This window comes from Carcharodon carcharias, chromosome 7, assembly GCF_017639515.1.
Source record: "Carcharodon carcharias isolate sCarCar2 chromosome 7, sCarCar2.pri, whole genome shotgun sequence".
In the NCBI taxonomy this organism is placed as follows: Eukaryota; Metazoa; Chordata; class Chondrichthyes; order Lamniformes; family Lamnidae; genus Carcharodon; species Carcharodon carcharias.
The window spans coordinates 67,843,829-67,861,532 of NC_054473.1; the positions used below are offsets into that span (position 1 = coordinate 67,843,829).

Consider the following 17,704-nt stretch of genomic DNA (forward strand, 5'->3'; position numbering starts at 1 on the left):
CTTTCACCCTAGGGACCGAGATTTTATTCCAGCCCAGTGCAGTCTGATGAAAGCCTCTTTCTGTTGGATCTAAGGACCCTCTTCTGTGAACTGAACTTGAAAAAGTTACAACACAGTTTGGGCTCATAGCATTAAATTGTCTGAAATAGTCTAACACAAAGGAATCATAAGGCTGGCTAGTGCGGGAAAGGGAGATGTCACATTAGTGTCATCAAGTGCTGTTCTCATTTTCAAGCTAAGGCAAATTGTTCAAGCTGTAAGGTTAACTGGCTGCACCTGACCTGACCTGGAACTCTTCAGGTCACCACGTGCCTGAAATGGGAAACCTTTCATTTTAAAAAGCACAAAAAGCCATTTTTTGTCCAAAGTGCGAGGAGTTGAATGAACCTGTCACTAGTAAATAGTAGTTGAAGCACTTCCCCACCTCCTTGACTTGTCGTAATATTTATAACTACTGTATACCACAGACTGCATTGCTGAGACCATGAGCTATGATTTTTACTGGATTGTTTTCAGTATGCATTGTATTCTTTGAAGTTGTTACCATGTATTGTACCATCTACAGCTATGTTAAGTATGCCTGGGTGTTTAAATGGTTAGTAACCCTTTCAGCGTGTAACCAATTTGCTTCATCATTGTTCGTCCAATAATTTGCCCATACGCCAAGGGAAAAGCACACATTTAAAAAAGGAAGTTCTACCTTCAATACAATATAAAATAAAAACAAAGTGCTGCAAATACTCAGCAGGTCTGGCAGTGTCTGTGGAGAGAGAAATAATCTAGCATTCCGAATCAAATATGACTCTTCTATGGAACTCCCTTCTATCTTCTACCTTCAAATGGGCATTGATGCATTCGAGGGAATCCAGTGTAGAGTGACAAGGATGATTCTGGAACTTGTGGTTTTAAGTTGAAAGAAAAAGCTTGCATAGCTGAACTTTTCATTAAGAAAGTTGGGAATGGGCAGATCTTCACAATGGTGAGAGATGTAGGTGATGTAGATGTAAGCAGGTCATTTGGCTTGAGTTGGGTGCACAGACTTTAAGTAAACCTGGAATTCAGAAGAAACTAATTTAACTAACTTTGGTAATCAGTAAGTATTCCTATAAGATATTTCACTGTATTAAATTGACAGGATAATGGTAATGATGTTGCCTTTAGGGTATGCCTTTTTTCTTCTCTGTCTTTCTTTCCCTTTAGCCCCTGCGTCAGGGACAGGGGCCATTACATTATGAACATTACTATATTCCCTCAGACATGATTACCCAATGGAAGAAACTGATACTTGTGTGTTATTTGATCCAGAACCCCCAATGGAATAAATATTGTCCAAGGCATCCCTGAAGAGTATCTTCTCTTTGCAGGGCTTTCAGAGGTTGAATTTCATTATTCATGTTCAGAGACCAATCATTGGGAGTTTAATTTTGTTTCAATAAATGCAGCTTAGAAATCTTCAAATGAGATCAAAAATTGCCTCCGAAAACCCGTTTGACTTCCAAGTAGATCATTCCAACTGATGGCAGTGGTACAGAACCAGCACACCACAAAGGAATTGCCAAGCTGTGCACACCTGAGCATATCTACTGCTTTCCAGTAGTTGGATATAGGACTCCAAGGGGCCTGCATTCATAATTATTGCAATAACTTTAGCTTGCATTGGATGAAGGTCTTCAGTCTCTAGCATTTTTACCAACTCCACTATTGTCAATTGATTGCATTTCTAATGTTTTTTGTAAATACTTCGCAACAGTGCAAGGTGTTATTCTCATACTGTTTATACATTTTAAAGGTGGATGGGATTCATTTTTCCAGAAACACTCCAACACTCCTGTATCAGTTCAGTAACTTTATTGAATTGGGGCTTGGCTATGCTAAGAGCCACTATGCTGCTGGTGCCTTGGTACAGTGCATTACAACAGTGAATGACCCGCACCACCCCCCCCACCCCCCGCCCCCCCCCAACCCCCAAATCAAGCCAACAGTGGCAAAATATTAACTTTGTTCCTAATTTAGACCATGTTGGGTTGGGAAGTTACTTGGTGTAGGTTGTAATGCTCCACTCACAGAGGCAGGGCAAATTGAAAGGAGTTTTCCTGTCTGGCTGACATTTACTGCTCCTGGGGCAAAGGGCATTGCAGAGGTTTGAGCTAATTGCTAATCTCAGCAAGCGAGACATGAGTTCAGGCTGACCTTGACTTAAAGTGCAGCTGTAAAATACATGGAATAATAAATGCAAAAAAAAAAATGGAAATTCTGATTCAAGCCTAGTGTTGTGATTTTTGCTATGCTTTCCCAACAGTACCATGGTGCAAGCTGGGTTTGATTTTGCCCCAGATCAATTGCCAACTCCTTCTGTGCTGACAGCACTGCTGAGCAAATCACCTATCACTTGTGTATCTCAGGTAAGAAGTAAACTGTTGTACTTGCTGCTCTTAAAATAAGAGCTTATTCTACAGGAAGCTGCAAGACTTATCTGAACTGAGGACAGCTTATGTTTCAGTGAAAGTGTAGAATTTCCTAGTTTGTGGCATGATGCTGCAGTATGCAGTCTCATTGTGGTCTAAAGTTCTGTCGACTGAATCCTTAGCATCGTCCAGCTATCGTGCTACTGCACCCCCCCCCCCCCCCCCCCCCACCCCCCCCAACCCACCAGCTCCAGTTTTAAACAATGTGAAATACTGATTACAAATAGGCCATCCAGGGAAAACAACCCAAATAAACAGAAGGCCTGGCCTGAAGGGGAAAGAAGAATGCAAGACGCCATGTCAGTCTTTCAAATCTACTGACAGCAAGATAGCAAGAGCCTGCAAACAAGCTAAATATAGTAACAAAGTGAAATGATATGGTGGTTTTAAATGCATGTCAATTGATGCAAATACTGTTTGAATTAAAGGGAAAGCTAACTGTACCTGTAAGCATATATCTTTGATGAGACAGAAGGAACTCTGTGGGTAATTGCCTAGCCAAGGTGGTACCTATTTATCTTTACATGTTGACAGACCAATGGAAACTTTATGGTGTGCGCAGTAGGAGGTTGATTTGAGGCCATTATATGTGTGAATGATGCAGCATATCCTATACACAAAATCCCAGAGATGGCAAACCTTCAATAGCCATTTTCCCATCAGTCTTGAAATCATAAGTTATTACTTATACTGACGGACAGACATTCATTAAAATATTACTGCATTTTTTGGCCATGATCCTACATTTGGAAACAGAATCAGGTTCAATTGATTTTCTACATAGCTTCCCCTGAAGGAACATCACACATGCACTCGATTGAAAAACAAAATGTGCAATGTGGAATAAAATCACTTAAAACTACTGAAATAAAATCACACTCCTTTACACTTTGTCATATTGAGCACTGAGGGCTTATTACTTCAACAATGAGGAGATGGCAGTGGGGGATGGGGAAGTCATTAGGTTTTCAGTTTTGAGCAAAATTAATATCAAAGGGTATTAATTCCTGGGAATTGCATTTCAATCGTATTAAATGTAGTTCTGTATCTCTTTGTGGTATGTAAGTGTATTACATTTGTTTTCTTAGGTGAGAACTCCAGTTTTGATAATGCTGGGTGAAAAAGACAAACGCATTCACCCAACACAAGGTCTTGAGCTCTATCGTGCGCTGAGAGCCAGAAGTGCTCCTGTGCGGTAAGTTAAAGAGCAGGACATGTGACTTTCCTTTGGACTCATGAAACTGCTGACAGGAATTATAGCTGGCAGTAAAGGACTCTTACTCATTTTAAACCAGCAGCTATGGGCTCTTTACCAGCCATTAAACCCAAAGCTATGAATGCTTTGTCCACACAGTAAACCAATGTCTATGAACACTTTGCCCAGCTATTAACCCTAGCCATGAATGCCCAAAGCCAATAGCACTTTGCCAACATATTCAGCCTGTGGGTCTGAGCTGTATTTCAATGCTTTGAGTGATCTAGTACACAGAAGGTTGTCACAAGCTTATAAGTCCAGTAGAAAAAACATTTCCTAATGAATCATCTTGTGACAAGTGATTCAACTGATGGTTCCTGTATTAAATCTCAACTCTTTTTCTTTGTTTATATTTTTAACACATGGCACATTCCCAGTGAGGTTTTAACAGGGGAAATAAAATAGCTTATTTTTTACTTAGGGCGAAAGTCTCTGTTCAGAAATTGTGCTACACAGTTCAGCTTCATACAGGTAGTGAATGACTCACTGTGATCCTGCCAGCTAAAAGGTCAGTGGTGGGGAGGGGTGGTAAAATTCACTGTGGTCAGGGGCATAAATTGGGCAGCAGCGGATTTGCCACCGGTTATATATCCCACTCAATTGTCACTGCTATTGAAGGCAATGAAGAGGAATATCAGGCAAGAGATTAAACGTGCAACCAATCTGCCACAGTCCATTTGTACCTCCTGGTGAAGTTGAAGTTTCCCCCTACAATGTTTGATTGAGACAGCATTGCAGTGAATTTCATTTTAAATTCTCCTTATTTTAAACGAATGTCTCCTTCACTTTAGATTTTCATTTGCCTCCTCGATTATGCAACCAAAGGGATGGTTGGATGATTTCATTTGCAGAGCTTGGTCAGATGACAGTCTGCAAACCTTGGCCAAAGCTGTTCATAAACCAGCCATCAAGGACTGTGTAATTGTGGTATAACTGATCCATCATCTCATTTTGTCCCTCTTCCCACTTGGGAAATCCCTTCTCTCTGCTTGGCTGAGATTGGGAACTCATAGGACTAATCATTAGAAGAGAGCCCATGTCCTCGCAACTTAAGATAAAGCACACTGATCCACTGAGCAGCAAGAACAGGCCTTTCTCTGTATTGTTATTCAAGATCAGTAACAGTTTGAATGGTGAGGAACCACAAGTAATGACAGGTTGAGAAGGGCTTTATGGGATGGATGCCTTTTTCTGGCTGGAATTATTGATAGCCCAGCACCTCAGATTTAAAACCAAATAAGTTTTTTTCTGACAAGCTCATTATCAACCTGATTTCTTATGTAAAAGCAGAAAAGGGAAAGAGGAAAATTCAATTGTCTCATCTCATTTACACTGTCAACTGGGCCTGTTATAAAGGAAAATGCTCAGACTGCTGGTATTTCCAGCCCTCCCATCTTGAAACTTAGCCCACATTATTTTCCTCTGTGCACAGTCAAGGTTAAAGGAACATGTATAGGTGAGCCAAAGTGCTGGTAATAATCTAATTTTTGAGCATACATGCAGATAAAGGCATGGTATTAGTGAGTTCAATCAGCTCTTATGAATGAATCACACATTTGATTTACTTTGTGTACTTGTGCTAACAGGTGTGGTAATTATATATTAATTTTGTAAATTTGCATTAATTGAGTTTACAGCCTATGGCAGGGGGAGCGGGGTGGAAGAGGTCCAAGAGCTGGACATTTTCATGCTTACAGTTGCCATAACTATACATCCCATCTATTTGCAAAAAAAGACAAATATTGCTTGGATTCTGATGAAAGTAAAAAGTGTCATCACAGTGAAAGCATGTAATTGTCGTTGAACAAATCCAGGACATTACTGTCTGAGCAAATCTCATCAGCTCTAAGGCTTACAATGGGGTTCCAGTCTTTTACTTCCATAATGGCATGCTAAAGAACAAAGCCTCATTAAATCACATTCAAGTGCCAAGAAAAAAATAAAACCCCAAATAGCATTTTGGCCATGCAGTCATAGAGAAACACTCGTTTTGTGATCGACTGTTAATAATTCCTGATACTGACCAAACATTACAAAGTAAAGAACTTGTCACTCGGATTTAACTGAAGATAGCATAAGTGAATAAATCTCAAAAGAGTAGTGAAGTTGTACCATGCACATCTTATAATTGGAAGATCCTGTTAAAGAAACTTTCCCCTTATCTGTATTATTATCATCATTATTATAATTATTATTCACTGGCCATTGCCTCGTATGTGACCAAAGCCCTAATCTTAACCCGGCTTGGGATTGATGAGGACGCAAGATCCCAGGTATTTGTTAGCATGGGTATTTTTAACTCTCAGACCTTATTTTAACATGTGATCTGTGAAAATATTCAACTGATAAATATGTTAGAATATTATCCCTGTACAACAGCAAACCTCTGCTGTGTTCTGCAGTTCTCTGTTCAGTTTGATGATGACTACTTCCATTTGGATTTGTGCCTTTAGCTCCCTTCTCAGCCTGTGGATTTTCTGATCCTGGCTGTACTGTGAGAAGAAACCTGATTGAAAACTAAGTACCAGGAGCTTCCTTAAAGGAGGTAGGCATCTCTGAGGCCAGTCCTAAGCATCTAAGATTGGCCGATTGGCAGAGATCCTGTAAAATAATGGATTACCAAAATAAAAAAGGGCAGGAAAGAGAAAGGAACTCCTCCTCATAAGAAATAAAATATTTGACCTTTTCTCCTCAGGTTACTGTGGTATCCTGATGACAACCACTCGCTCTCCAAAGTTGGCACCGAAGCTGATGTGTTTATGAATATTGCTTTGTGGTTTGTCTTTGCACTGGACATTACTAATGCAGCTTGAGACAATCTGGCATGTGGATGACAATCCAACTCAATTTGAATGTGTGTGCAGCTAATTTTAGTCTGATGAAAAGGTGGCTACAATGGATTTCCTTTTAGCCATATGGTAGGATTGCACATCCCTTTGTCTTTATATGGAATTCATTCAGCTATTAGATCGGCTCAAAGATAGCACCCTTTCCTCTGAAGCAATGATTATGGATTTATACCCTACTCTATAACTTGACTAGATAATCTAAGTTGGCACTTCTGTGTGATAGCGTGTGCGTAGGGTTTTGTTAGAGGTGGGCTATTTTACATGAGATGTTAAATAGAGATCTATCTGCCAGTTCAGGTGTGTGGAAATTATCCCATGCCACTATTTGAAGGTGATCAAGAAGTTCTGCTGGTGTCCTTGCCAACATTTATCCCTCAACCAACAAAGACATTATCTGATCATTTGCTATTTGAGGGACCTGGCTGTGCATGTGCTGGGTGCCATATTTTCCTACAAAATGGGGATTAACCTTAGAAGAAACTTATTGGCAGTGAAACACTTTGGGACATCTTGAGGATGTTAAAGGTACTTTATAAATACACTGTCTCCCTTGTCTTTATAAACCTGCAAATTTCAAACATGTTAATCTTTCTGACTAGTTGACCCATCCTTCTGTTTGCCTTAATGTCCTATTTTGGATGAGTGCATCAGATCAGCATAAATGTTCAAAATCCAGATTAAATTACAGAATAAAAATTCCCTTTCTAACTGATTGCACTGGAAGTGCTCCTGTAGTGTAGTAAAGGGTGGTTTTCCAAAACTTAATATTTTGTACATGGTTGGGGTTGAATCAGTGGAATCATTAACCTGTATTATAACTGATGACTGTACCAAAAGTTCAAACTCATTGGAAAGAGTTTGTTTCCCACAGTTGATGCCTGACCTTAAGTACAAAGTTTATTTTTTCAAAGTATCATGTTGTTCCTTGCGCATGGATGACATAAATGTAGAAGTGAAGGTAAGATCATATTTTATTTCTGTTCATGCACTTCAATTTTGCATTATAATGACTGTAATGTTATGAGTCAAAGATATCAATGAAAATTTGGACATTCAGGTTTAGAATCTTGCATTGCCTGTGCCAGGTCCATCTCTCTGACAATCTTGGCATTGATGATCTTGTTCCAGTCAATTGTTGTGTGTGTAAATGGCAGCTGGCGCCGAAGACCCTTGAGCAGAGAATCCAGCTTTTGATAATTCTCCATTAGGCCAAGCTGGAGGGAGACAGAGAACGAGAGGATATTCTTTTGCTGCTCAATAGAAAAGATTGCACTTTTATCATTGCAAAGTTTCAAGCTTTCAGCCAATTACAATGATTTTCAGTCATAATAAAAGAAACAAAGCTTCGTCTGAATATTGGAAGCCTTACAGTTTTATTTATTGAAATGCTAATGTCCCTCTTGGTGTCATTTGGAGTTTTGGAACTGTGAAGAGGAGCTGAAGATATCAAATATATGTGAATAAACAATTCCTCTTTTTGACAAAGTTATTACTTTTAAAGTTTTTTAGGCTTCTGCCTTCGTGAAGCAAAGCACTTTGGTGTTGGGCTGGAAATGATTTGTGCATCATCAATGGGATGATTCTACATGCAAATTATATAATCGCTTTCATTCTGCACAATTTATATCACTGTGTCCTACCTTTGTGAGCAAATGAAGAAAGTCTTTGTAATAAAACAGTGACCTCTTTAAAAATATGATCTTAAAATCTAGTCTTTAGGAGGGTATGTGCCAGTAAATAACAAAGGAGCCAAGTCTAATAAGTTAGCTTGAACTGTTCATCACCTGGACAGTGCTGACTGGCTAAAATATTTGTTTAAAAAGGAAAATCTAGAAATGTGGAAATAAAACAAAGAACAGATTCGTAAAGGTACACACCTGCAACATGGTCACCTGCCTTTTCTTTTTGCAAATGCTATGTAGTTCCAGAAATTTGTGTTTTTAATACCAATTAATTAGCTGACTCAAATTTGACAGACAGCTATCCGGAACTACTTAATCAGATATGATGACTTCAAGTCCTTCTCAGAATGTGGGCGTCACCAGAAAGGCGCACTTTTTTTTTTTGTTCATTCCTAGTTGTCCTTGAGAAGCTGTTGGTGGCCCATCTTGAACAGCTGGAGTCTATGTGGGGAAGGTACTTGTATGGTGCTGTTAAATAGAGAGTTCCAGCATTTTGACCCGATGATGATGCAAGAATGGCAATATATATCCAAGTCAGGATGGATTGAGACTTGAAGGTGGATAAGTGTATTTATGAGAGGCCCAGTAGCTTCAGTTGTGATGCCCTGTTCATTGAATCCTTAGAACACAGTTGAGCTCATACACGGAGAAGGGCCATGTAGGTGGAAGCCAGGGCTGTATTCTGAGAGACGTGGAGAAAGTGGGTTGGGGGGGTGGTGGTGGTGGAGAAATACTGTTGTCTTGCAGCTGAACTGATTTATTTTCTCTGATAGAAGAAAGCAATATTGCATAGGCAACAAGAGGATTTTGGTCCTTACAGATTTTTAGATGCAGCAAAACACAAATTCTACTCTTGAATGTATATTAGAATTACAGCATAAGGCATTCTACGTGACTGTTTGTATTAAAATAATTTTTATTTATTCACGGGATGTGGGCTTCACTGGCTGGGCCAGCATTTATTGCCCATCCCCAGTTGCCCTTGAGAAGGTAGCGAACTGTCTTCTTGAACCGCTGCAGTCCATGTGGTATAGGTACACCTACAGTGCTGTTTGGAAGGGAATTCCAGGATTTTGACCCAGTGACAGTGAAGCAATGACGATATATTTCCAAGTCAGGATGGTGAGTGACTTGGAGGGGAACTGGCAGGTGGTGGTATTTCCATCTATCCGCTGCCCTTGTCCTTCTAGATGGTAGTGATTGTGGGTTTGGAAAATGCTGTTGAAGGAGCCATGGTGAATTTCTGCACTGCATCTTGTAGATAGTACACAATGCAGCTACTGTGTGTCAGTGGCAGAGGGAGTGAATGTTTGTAGATGTGTTGCCAATCAAACGGTCTGCTTTGTCCCAGATGGTGTCAAGCTTCTTGAGCATTGTGGGAGCTGCACTCATCTAGGCAAGTGGGGATTACTCCATCACACCCCTGACTTACGCCTTGTAGATGGACAAGCTTTGGGGAGTCAGGTGGTGAATTACTCATCACATGATTCCTAGCCTCTGACCTGCTCTTGTAGCCACAGTATTTGTATGGCTAGTCCAGTCCAGTTTCTGGTCAATGGGAACCCCCAGAAATGGTGATAGTAGGGGATTCAGTGATAGTAATGTCATTGAACATCAAGGGGTGCTGGCTGGATTCTCTCTTGTTGGAGATGGTCATTGCCTGACACTTTTGTGGTGTGAATGCTACTTGCCACTTGTCAGCCCAAGGTCCATTGTCCAGGTCTTGCTGCATTTGGGCATGGGCTACTTCAGTATCTGAGGAGTCATGAATGGTGTCAGACATCGTGCAATCATCAGCAAACATCCGTACTTCTGACCCTATGATGGAAGGAAAGTCATGGATGAAGCAGTTGAAGATGATTGGGCCAAAGACACTACCCTGAGGAACTCCTGCATTGATGTCCTGGAGCTGAGATGACTGACTTCCAACAACAACAGCCATCTTCCTTTGTTCTAGGTATGATTCTAACCAGTGGAGAGTTTTCCCCCTGATTCCCATTGACCCCAGTTTTGCTCGGGCTCCTTGATGCCACACTCGGGCAAAAATGGCTTTGATGTCAAGGACAGTCACACTCAACTCACCTCAGGAGTTCAGCTCTTTTGTCCATGTTTGAAGCAGGGCTGTAATGAGGTCAGGAGCTGAGAGACCCTGGCGGAACCCAAACATGGGCATCAGTGAGCAGGCTATTGTTAAGCAAGTGCTGCTTGATAGCATTGTTGATGACCTCTTTTATTACTTTACAGATGATTGAGAGTAGACTGAACAGGCGGAAATTGGCTGGGTTGGATTTGGCCTTATTTTGTGGACAGGACATAGCTGGGTAATTTTCCTCATAGCCAGGTAGATGCCAGTATTGTAGCTGTACTGGAAGAGCTTGGCTAGAGGTGCGGCAAGTTCTGGAGCACAAGTTTTCAGTCCAATATTGTCAAAGTCCATAGCCTTTGCAACATCCAGTGCCTTCAGCCATTTCTTGATATCACGTGGAGTGAATTTATTGAGTGTATTTCAGATCAAGATAGATAGGTTCTTGATTGGTAAGGGGATCAAAAGCTACGGGGAGAAGATGGGAGAATGGGGTTGAGAAACTTATCAGCCATGATTGAATGGCGGAGCAGACTCGATGGGCGGAATGGCCTAATTTCTGCTCCTATGTCTTATGATCTTATGGCTGAAGACTGGCATCTGTGATGCTGGGGACCTCCGGAGATGGCCGAGATGGATCATCCCTTGGCACATCTGGCTGAAGATTGTAGGAAATGCTTCAGTCTTATCTTTTGCACTGATGTGCTTGGCTCTTCCATCATTGAGGATGCGATATTTGTGGAGCTTCCTCCTCCAGTGAGTTGTTTAATTGTCCATCACCATTCATGACGAGATGTGGCAGGACTGCAGAACTTAGATCTGAGCTGTTGGCTGTGGGATCACTTTGCCCTGTCTATCACTTGCTGCTTATGCTGTTTGCCACGCAAGTAGTTCTGTTTTATAGCTTCACCAGGTTGCCACCTCATTTTTAGGTATGCCTGTTGCTGCTCCTGCATGCCCTCCTGCATTCTTCATTGAACCAGGGTTGATCCCCTGGCTTGATGGTAATGGTAGACTGGGGGATGTGCCGGGCCATTAGGTTACAAATTGTGTTCAACTCTGCTGCTGCTGCTGATGGCCCACAGCGCCTCATGGATGCCCAGTCTTGGGTTGAGTTGTTTGAAATCTATCCCATTTAGCACGGTGGTATTGCCACACAACAAAATGGAAGGTATCGTCACTGTGAAGGTGGGATTTTGTCTCCATGATGGCTATGCGGTGGTCACTCCTATCAATACTGTCATGGGCAGATGCATCAGTGGCAGACAGGTTGGTGAGGATGAGGTCAAGTATGGTTTTTCCTTCTTATTGCTTCCCTCGCTACCTGCCGCAGACCCACTCTAGCAGCTATGTCCTTTAGGACTCAACCAGCTCAGTGAGTAGAGGTGCTACCGAAGCACTCTTGGTTATGGACATTAAAATCCCCAACCCAGAGTACATTCTGCACCCTTGCCACCCTCAGTGCCTTCTCCAAGTAGTGATCAACATGGAGGAGTACCGATTCATCAGCTAAGGGAGCGCAGAATGCGGTAATCAGCAGGAGGTTTCCTTGCACATGTTTGACCTGATGCCATGAGACTTATCCAACAATTTATTACCTAGTAGAGACTGTAATCCTAGCTCTAAACAGGCTGGCGAACTGCAGCATTTTACTAACATCACCATTGAAAGTCTTTTCACTCAGTTGGCAGTTAGCCTATGTTATAAATGTTAAATGTCTAAAACTACAAAAAAAAGCTGCAGTGCAAAAGAGGTGGGTTGATGGCAGGGTCTGTAGAGAGGTGCATGACAGAACACACAATTTTCAATGTATTATTAACCCTAAGTGCCATGTAAAAACATGGTTCAAATCATACTCTTTAAGCATACTTTAAGCTTGACTAACTGTACTGAAAAAGAAAGGATCATTAAAGCATAAATTCTAATAATGATGTATTGATAAAGACTGCCTCTATGTGCTTTTGTCACCAATAAAATGAGAGAGATGGGATGGGCAATAATTCTGTCACCCTATTTCCTAATTACCCTCTTTCTTGATTCCATTCATCTGGGTAAAATGATGTTAACACCAGTATGAGTGCCATTAAGAAAGCTCTTTTACTTGGTGAATGTCATATAACATAATAAACAGGTCACCAATGCATCTGAAGATCAGTTTTTGCAAATCAATATTTTGAAGGCCAAGATAAGATATGCTTTGTTTTTTAAATGCGGCTTGACCAAGGACCACCTAAATATTGTCCGGAATTTTATGGCTCCGTTGTGGCCGGGACAGGGCTGAAAAATGCGAGAGCCATCCTGAACTCCATTAGCTTCGGTGGGAATGTTAAATCCTACTGCTGTAAAATTCCACCCATTACGTGTGTATTAAATATACAAACACCAGCCATGAGCTACCTGGAATTCAGTGTCAGCATTTTCAACCATTTTCACAAACTCTGCAGCTCCTTCGCATTCATTCTGGCGGAAGAAAGAAAAGTTAAAGATGGAAATTTAAGACAACTAGGCAACCTCCTATGGCATTGCACAGCGAGTGAGAGAATGTGAGCACACTCGTACCTGTCAGCTGTCTTTGTCTTCTGCTTCTGTCTTTTTTTTCTCTTTGCTGCTTCTCTCCCCTTACCTTTTTTTTAGTTTGCTCCTTTTGTTTGGAAGGTGATAGATGATGTGCTATGGCGTGGCGGGATAAGGTACAACCAATAATTGCATTTGGGGTGGCGGTTGTAGGAAAAATGGGAGTCTTATATGGATCCCTTTCCACCTTCCCATGATCAGTTGTAGTTCTTCCACCTGGTACAACTCACCCCAACCACCCCCCACCCCTGTCATTTTCTCAAAGTACCTTTATTTACATAATTAACTGTTTACAAGATTCCAGAACATTAGGACAGAGCTGCTGCGCCGCTCCTAGATTCTGCTCACTCTTCTCTCTCAGACATATTATTATGACCTATCTCCTTATGCACATGCTCAGTGGCCATTATTAGAAGAGTGTTAACATTTTACTCTACACTACCTTCACTTCCACCCACTCCCACCCACGTCCCACTTTCAAACTGTTTCTAGTGATTGAGGGTATGTTGATCTAAAATTAAATATAAGCGTTTTAGGTTTTTCTTAGTGTCATGAGCCTGTGAAATGCACTGCCAGTGTTCGCAAAGCAGTGACCACATCAATTAACACATTAGATAGGTGGTTCAAGGAAAGGTGAATAAAAGGATATGCGAACAAAGGGCACATGTAGGATTAGGATTACTGCTTCTGTGCAGAATAGTCTGGAAACTCTGATTATTCAGAGGTTCTGCTGTATGAGATAGGGTTTATAACTAGTTATATCACAGCATATCCTTCACTGATGTGTAAAATTACATGTACACACTCTTAAGTGTAATGCACACTTTCCTTACCTTTCGAGAAAGATTCTGTTTCAGATCAACATTACTGGTCAAATTGATGCTACCCTCCTCAAAGTAATGAGCCTGAGGGAGGAAAAGTTAGAAAGAAAACTGAAAAACTTAATCTGTTTATAAGAGTAAACTTTTCCATTTCCTCTCTTTCTCTACCAATATTCCTTACAAGTTAACTTCACCAAGAGAGCAGTTGGGAAAACTGTTCTCCACATTCTGATCGATGTTAACAGTCAAGCTGTTGACACAAAGCAAACAAGAGTGGGCTGAGGGTGACTTATCCATTGTTACAGCCATTCCCCTTGTGAGGAATTCAACACCACTTGTGTAGTGAGGCAAGGATCTGGAACTCAGTGAACTGGGAACTGACCCTACATTCCTGCAATGTCACATTGAATTGCCACCGAGAAAATTATTTTCTCCAAATTCTCTCCCATGAGATAATGTTATGTTAATTAAAACTGAAACAAAGAGTGATATAAAAGTTAGGTTGGGACAATTGAGGGGCAGAGAAACATTACTTTCCAAGCATCATCCACAAGATGGATATTGGTAAAGAGAGAGCTGGAGAATCTTTTAAATCCATGATTTTTTTTTTGATGAAATGGCAATCTATCTTTCTGTATCATGATTTGTTGCTCAAGATATATAATCAACAGTACTGAATGAGTTGACCCAAGTGGATCAAATAACAGTGGGAGAGCATTTAGGGGACAGTGACCATTGTATCATTGGGGTTTAGGTTGGTCATGGAGAAGGACAAGGAGCAATCCAGAGCAGGGATAATTAATTGGGGGAAAGCAAACTTTGATGGAATGAGAATGCGCATGAGTCAAGTGAGTAGAATCAAATGTTGGCGGAAAAGATGCTGGCTGAACAATGGGCTACCTTCAAAGAGGTAATATTACAAACAATGTCAAGGTATATTCCCTTGAAAGGGAAAGGTAGGACAAATAAATCTACAACACCCTGGATGATGAGAGAGCGATAGAGGTGGATGAAGAGGAAGGAGTACGTGTGTGACAGACGTCTGGTTGAAAATACAATGGAGAATCAGGCTGAATATAGAAGGATCAGAGGGGAAATCAAAAAACTAATCAGAAAAGCAATGAGGGAGCATGAAAAGAGACTAGCAGCTATCATAAAAGGGAATCCCACGATCTTTTATAAGCATAGAAATAATAAAAGGGTGGTAAAAGAAAGGGTAGGGCCAATTAGGGATAAAAGAGGAGACTTGCATTTGGAGGCAGGAGAAGTAGCAGAGGTATTAAATGAGTACTTTGCATCTGTCTTTACAAAGGAAGAGGATGAGAGAGGAGGTAACTGGTACACTCGAGGAATTTATAATTAAGGAGGAGGTATTAGAAAGGCTATCTTTACTTAAAGTTGATAAGGTACCAGAACTGGATGAGATGCATCTGAGGATACTGAGGGAGGTGAGAGTGGAAATTTCAGAGGGACTGGTGATAATCTTCCAGTCTTTCTTAGACACAAGGGTGCTGCTGGAGGACTGGAGAATTGTGAATGTTACACTCTTGTTCAGAAAGGGGTGCAAGGATAATGCCAGCAACTACAGACCAGTTAGTTTGACTTCAATTGTACGGAAACTTCTAGAAACTATAGTTCGGGACAAAATCAATCGTCAAGTGACAGGTGTGAGATATTTATGGAAAGCCACCATGGATTCATTATGGGGAAATCATGTTTAACTAACTTGCTGGAACTTTTTGAGGTAACAGAGAAGGTTGATAAAGGCAATGCTGTTGATGTGTATATGGATTTTCAAAAGGCATTTGAAAGAGTGCCACACAACAGACTTGTGAACAAAATTCTAGCTCATGGAATTAAGGGGAAAATAGGCACTTGGATAAGAAATTGGCTGAATGACAGGAAACAGAGTAGTGATAAATGGTTGTTTTTCAGATTGGACAAGGTTTGTGGTGAAGTTTCCCAGGGGTTAGTGTTGAGACTCTTGCTGCTCTTGATATATATTAATGACCTAGATTGTGGTGTGCATGGCAGGATTTCAAAATTTGCTGATGATATGAAGATTGGAAGCAATGTCAATTGTGATGAGGACAGTCTTGAATTTCAAAAGGACATAGACATATTAGTGGTTAAAGCAAAGTACAGTGGATGCTGAAAATCTAAAAGAAAAACAGAAAATATTGGAAAAGTGCAGCAAGTCTGACAGCACCTGTGGAAAGAAAAACAGTTGACATTTAGAGTCTGTTTGACCCTTCTTCAGATTGAAAAAGGGTGATATGGACATATTGGTGGATTGGGCAGACAAATGGCAGATGAAGTTCAATGCAGAGAAGTGTGAGGTGATTCATTTTGGCAGGAAGTGTATGGAGAGACAGTACAAAATGAAAGGAGTAACTCTCAAGGAGGTGCAAGAACAAATGGACCTTGGTGTATATGTACATAAGTCATTGAAGGTGGCAGATCATGTTGAGAGAACAATTAATAAAGCATATGGTATCCTAGGCTTTATTAATAGGGGCATTGAGTACAAAGGTGAGCAGGTCATGTTAAACTTGTGTAAGACACCAGTTAGGCCTCATCTGGAGTACTGCGTCCAGTTCTGGGCTCCATACTTGAGGAAGGATGTGAAGGCGTTGGAGAGAATACAGAAGAGATTCACAAGAATGATCCAAGGATGAACAACTGTAGCTATGAGGTTAGTTTGAAGAGGTTGGGTCTGTTTTCCTTGGAGAAAAGAAGGCTGAAAGGAGACTTGTTAGAGGTGTTCAAGATCCTAAAGGGCATGGACAGGGTAAATAGTGAGAACCTGTTCCCACTCAAGAATACATTAAGAGGGAGAGGGAACAGATTCAAAATAATGGGCAAAAAGGAGTATAAGTGATGTGAGGAAAATTTTTTTCACCCAGAGGGTGGTTGGAGCTTGGAACGAACTTGCTGAAAGGTTGGTGGAGGCAGGGTTGATTGAGGTATTCAAAGGGGAATTGGATTGCTATCTGAAAAGGAAGAATGCACAAGGCTACGGGGACAAGACAGAGAGTGAGATTAGGTAGAATGCTCTTTCAGCGAGACAGTGCAGACTCGATGGGCTGAATAGCCTCCTTCTGCACTGTCAAGATTCAGTGATTCTGTCTAATTTCCTCCTAGTTTAACCCATAGAGTTCAGGTATCTTTGTGGTAAATCCATGCTGTACTGCACTAATCACATCCTGCCAATTTGAGAATCTGCCCAAGATATCTACTTTCTGCCTCCAGCACAGACAATTTCCTATCCAGATCAATAATGGGCCTTCAATTCCATGAGCTTCAACTTTAGCTAACATTCCCTTATGCGCAGCTGTATCAAATGGCTCTGAAAGTTTGAAAGACAAAAGAGCGATTAAAGATGTAGCTGCCCCCTTGCAATTTCACATAAAAAAGATAGGGAGTGAGAGCAGGCAGATAAGGGAATAGAATACGTGCAGAATAACTTGGACTTTGGACCCGTCTGGAAGCAGTGGAAAAGAAATAAGGAAAGACTCGTGAGGTCAGGTGGCAGAAGAAAACAAATCGATGGAAAGGACACAGAATCAAGTCTGCAATGTGTAAAAAAAAAAATGACAACATATTGTGCTTTGTAAATCAGTACAGTGAGAGCATGCATGTGTCATATTCTCTCTATAGCTACTCTGCCTATAAATTGTTTGCTGAAGTAGCTGAGGCATTGCACCTCTCAGCATTGACTTTTTTTGATACTAAAGTAAAAAGAAAACATCCATCTTTTTAACAACATAACCCCATCACCAACCCAAGTGCTCTCCATCAATAATTTCCTGCTGTAAGTGCGGAAACGCAACATTTACCCAATACAATTTTTCTCCCCTTTACTTCTGAAGGAAATTGATCTATTGAAAAGGCTAAATGCCTTTAGTCACAATGAGTGTTTTACAGAATTGAATTTGTTTGTACAAAACAAAAGATGATAGAAGAGATAGGTTA

The 17,704-nt window shown here is 40.9% G+C and overlaps 2 protein-coding genes across 6 annotated transcripts in view; one reads left to right on the forward strand and one right to left on the reverse strand.

The window, feature by feature from the left end:
* The window catches only part of LOC121279656 (acylamino-acid-releasing enzyme-like), a 63,357-nt gene extending 55,307 nt beyond the window's left edge, over positions 1-8,050 (forward strand). For all 5 annotated transcript variants that reach the window (XM_041190868.1, XM_041190869.1, XM_041190870.1 and 2 more), the window contains 3 exons: positions 2,300-2,402; positions 3,554-3,660; positions 6,416-8,050. In XM_041190868.1, coding sequence (XP_041046802.1) covers positions 2,300-2,402; positions 3,554-3,660; positions 6,416-6,533 — 328 coding nt within the window. In that variant the 3' untranslated portion in view covers positions 6,534-8,050. The remainder of the gene's footprint in view (positions 1-2,299; positions 2,403-3,553; positions 3,661-6,415) is intronic.
* A 4,651-nt stretch (positions 8,051-12,701) lies between these two features.
* The window catches only part of LOC121280000 (F-actin-capping protein subunit alpha-2-like), a 142,471-nt gene continuing 137,468 nt past the window's right edge, over positions 12,702-17,704 (reverse strand). The window contains exons 10-11 of the mRNA XM_041191631.1: positions 13,742-13,813; positions 12,702-12,794 (exon numbers count right to left, since the gene is read on the reverse strand). Of these exons, the coding sequence (XP_041047565.1) occupies positions 12,702-12,794; positions 13,742-13,813 (165 nt within the window). The remainder of the gene's footprint in view (positions 12,795-13,741; positions 13,814-17,704) is intronic.